This window comes from Condylura cristata, unplaced genomic scaffold, assembly GCF_000260355.1.
Source record: "Condylura cristata isolate star-nosed mole 26May11 unplaced genomic scaffold, ConCri1.0 scaffold00004, whole genome shotgun sequence".
Classification (NCBI taxonomy): Eukaryota; Metazoa; Chordata; class Mammalia; order Eulipotyphla; family Talpidae; genus Condylura; species Condylura cristata.
In genome coordinates this window covers 65,778,484-65,782,526 of record NW_004567105.1, presented here as the reverse complement: position 1 = coordinate 65,782,526, position 4,043 = coordinate 65,778,484, and the positions used below count along the sequence as shown (strand labels likewise).

The 4,043-nt window shown below is 36.2% G+C and overlaps 1 protein-coding gene across 1 annotated transcript in view; it reads right to left on the bottom strand.

Moving 5' to 3' along the window:
* Window positions 1-4,043, bottom strand: part of ULK4 (unc-51 like kinase 4) — a 350,684-nt gene that overhangs the window by 241,020 nt on the left and 105,621 nt on the right. The window contains exons 26-27 of the mRNA XM_012735176.1: window positions 940-991; window positions 745-839 (exon numbers count right to left, since the gene is read on the bottom strand). Of these exons, the coding sequence (XP_012590630.1) occupies window positions 745-839; window positions 940-991 (147 nt within the window). The remainder of the gene's footprint in view (window positions 1-744; window positions 840-939; window positions 992-4,043) is intronic.

Genomic DNA, 4,043 nt, shown 5'->3' with positions numbered 1-4,043 from the left:
TCAAGACAAAAAGGAGTTAGCAATAAAAGTATCCTGACGAAGGGAAAAAAGGTGAATTTTATACAATATCTGTTTTAAATTTGCATCACCTAGTGATATGGTGTCACGACAGAAAATTAGAACTGACAGAAATAAAAAAGAATAACCAACTTCACAATGGCCCTAAAGGAGAGATTTATATCTATCTCCTTCAATAATTGACAGGAAAAACAGGCCAAAGTTGGTAAGGATAGTTAAAATATATGAGAAGTTGACTAATAAATTTGACCTAATGGATATGTCTTGAATATTATAGCTAAGAACTGCAAAATACATATGCTTCCAAACACATAAAAAATCTATCCCCCAAAAAATTTTATAATGGGCTATATAAAGCAAGTCTTAATGTACTTCACTATACTGAATTTAAGTGTTTCTCTGACTCCAGCACAGTAAAGCTAGAAATGAACTATACAGAAATAACTAAAAAGTATCCATGCTTGAACATTTAAATATATATCTGAGTGGTTACAACAAACAATCAGGCAAGAAGGAGCAAGCTAGAAATAGGATGTGGAGAGAGGGAAAAAGACTAATGAACAAAGAAAAGTCAAACAAAGTCAACAAAGAAGGAAAGGATTTTCTATGTTCATCCTGCAAGGGGGACAGCTTTTTTGAGTGGCTTCTTCACATGAGGAACATGCAGGAGGCAAACACACACAAAATAGGCCCTTTCCAAGTAAAGGAAAAGTTGCTAGAACTGACCGTGGAGCAGTAGTCTTTCAAGAAAATAGGATACTGTATTATAGCTTCAAATGCCGACAATGTGATCTTGATAAATTCTTCTGAGGCCGTTGGTCCTAAAATACAGTTAATAATTTTAAGTGTTGTTTACACATTCCAAACCACATTATCAAAGTATCTCAACAAAAGGTATAAAATTCCCTATGGTCTACTCACCTATGGCTCCATCTATGTTAGTTTCTCCAGAATCTACTGATTTAATATGACTCTATTAAAAAAAATAAAAATTAGTAAATGGAGATTATGAACGAATGTCTTGCCTAAAATTGCACCTACTGTTCTTAATGAAATAATTCATGGAAGGTAAGAAATACTATTTATATATTATGAAATACCATAAAAGCATTATGTACTCTATAACCATAGTTTTAAATATGATCATGTGAAATAGCAAATATATCTCATAAATTACAGTCATTTTTAAACATATAACTCACTATCTATGAGATTTAATGCTGGAATAAATTCTAAAGAAATAAAAGCAGAGAAAGCTCAACCTGCCAAAGTGCGGACAATCCAATCAATACAGAACCATTTCTAACGGTATACCACACCCGCTCCGCCACCTTGCAAGAGCGCAAAATGGCCATATGCACCAAGACATAGCAGCTGAGTTTAAGGCCAGCCTTCAAAGCTCACTGCTCTTCTCAGCCCCTGCAAGGTTCCTCTCCCCCCAGGCCCAGCTCCCTTATCTTCCACACACCTATGCTCCCACACTCTTTTAGAGGCCGGCATTCTCCAGGTGAGAGTCCCAGTTCACTGCCAAACTGCTCCAGACAGAGAGATGCCACATAACAAGACCCAAATGAAGTAATCACTGTCTAATTAAATTAGCCAGAGCCCCAGAGCTAGCAATATGGGTAGACAGCACACTGGAGTTCTTGCCCCAGCTCCAAAAGTCATACACATATAATATTCTGTATGATAACAAATATCAAATAAAACCAAAATGATCCTCAAATTAAATAATAATTAAGCAATTAGACTCAGTGGAAAATGGGCTTACTATATCCAATAACTTTTCTTAAAATACATAATACTGAAAAAAAAACTGCAAAAGAACGTGTATAGATTTTGTGCTATTAAAAAATCCTTAAACCTATCATCTGAATAGAGAACTAATTCCCATATCTTTGCACAAGCTTCTCTGCTTTCTGCCTGCCATCCTTCCAATGGTAAGCACTATCGCAATTTGTCATTTCTGTAGCAATTTGGGATAGCTGAACTACACATCCATGTGTCCCTAAACACCATACTGTGTGCTGGAGTATTTTATTACTGTACTAAAATGATATCAAACTGCATAAGTTCATACAAATGGAAGCATATTTTTAAAGACACAGGAAATACTGCTGATGCAATACTAAATGGAAAATAAATATATAGAGGTATATATAGATAGACTCACAGCATAGTCTCAACCACATATTTCGGTAGAAGTCATGTACATATATCTATATACAGGTAGGAGAAACAGCTTTTCTCTACACAAATGCACACATAGAAATAGAAAACACTAAGTAAACAAATGCTAACAATGTCACTGAGTGTAGTAGAGTTATGAGTGGTTTTATATTCTTCAAATTTCACTATAATGTTCTCCATTTTTTTTTTTAGTAAGCATGTGTTTTATAATTTAAATAAATAAGCACAAATTGCCCTTAAGAAAATCTTAAAATAGGACACTTGATTCCTTTTTTTTATTTTGGGGGGGTACTATAATGAAATAAAACCATAAAGACTAAACAAGAAATAAAAATAAAAACAAGCAACATAAGTGTTCCATGATAATTTAATTGAAATAATTTCACAAAATTTCAAAATGGTCACATAATTTTTGCTAACTATGATTTGATGTTAAATAAAAAACTGATTGCCTTTGGCTTAAATCTCTTAAAAGCCTATGAACTTACCAAGTAAAGATGTCACAGACCTATGAACATTCCTAGCAGTTTTTAAAGCTTAAGTAGGTAATGCACAAATATAGATGAGTAGAAATGTTCAAGGAAGAAATCACAGAAACCACAGCAAAAGTGCCCTTGGGGTGCAGGGATGCTGAGATGGAGGAGTGCTTTTACTTTTGATTTTCAGCTTTTCTGCGCTGTTGGATTTTCTAACCATGTACGTGTATTAATTTTTTAATGCCATCAAGGGTTATCTAGATGGTGCAATTATAGGCTTCTTTAAGCTGATTTTTCTTTTTATATTTCTGTGTAATTAAAAAAAAATCCCTACTGAATATTTCATTGATTGACCAATTTTAACGTCTTTTGATATATTTCTTCTTCATTCTTGGTAAAATAGAAATTAATCAGGTGAGCATGAAGACTGGCACTGGAGACTCAAGGAAAGAAGAGAATGTGTGAGTCATCATCTTGGTAAGCATGAAGGTATATAAATTAGGAAAATGAACCAGATGTTACCAGCGTACAGAGAGGGGTCACTTGATATGTGTTGAATTTAAAGTAAGCTATTTTCACTGTTTTTCTCTAGATATATTTAGATCCTCAAGGCCAGGGGTAGGATAGGAAGTGAATTACAGTGATACAGAATGAGGGTCAGCCAGAGAAGGATGTATGCCAGAGGAAGACAATGGAGGAAGAGACAGGAAAGGGAGTGATGGGTTTATGGAATGCAATGGAAGATGCTCAATAAAGGGATTTAAACTGAGAAACCAGGAAAATGAAGTCAGGCAATGAGAAGGCAGGAGAGTGAAAGGGGAGCATGGAGTCCCTCTAAGTCTTAGAGAAATCAAAATGCTGGTGAAGATCGGGACAGGGTAAGTGGGTTGAGAATCAGTGACCTGACAGTATGATAGTGAAAATAGAGTCATGGGTCTGAGCAGCTGTCACAGGGAAAGATGAGCTCCTGGGAAGAGAAGTGTCCCGGGGTTGTGAGGTTAAGGTGTTGAGAGGATCCACATAGGGACAGTCCAGTTCTCCCTGAATGATGACAGAAGCATTGTAGAAAGACTGACAGTGAGCCCAAAGTTAAAAGATGTTAAGTCATGAGAGCAGTGACCTAGAAATCTGTAGATGACCACAGCCCAGGGTTAACACAGCTATCTTTTAGTGGTGCAAGCTTCAATGTGGGGATGTCCAAGGGACCAAAAAGGATGGATTCCATTCTACAGTGGGCTTACTAAATGGGAGAATGTGCTGCAAACACATTTCCACCTGGAGGAAAGGGAAAGTTGTGCCTCAGGGCAAGCCAGAGCTGCTTGTTGTTATTCAGACCTTCAAAGAGCTGAAAACAAGCTC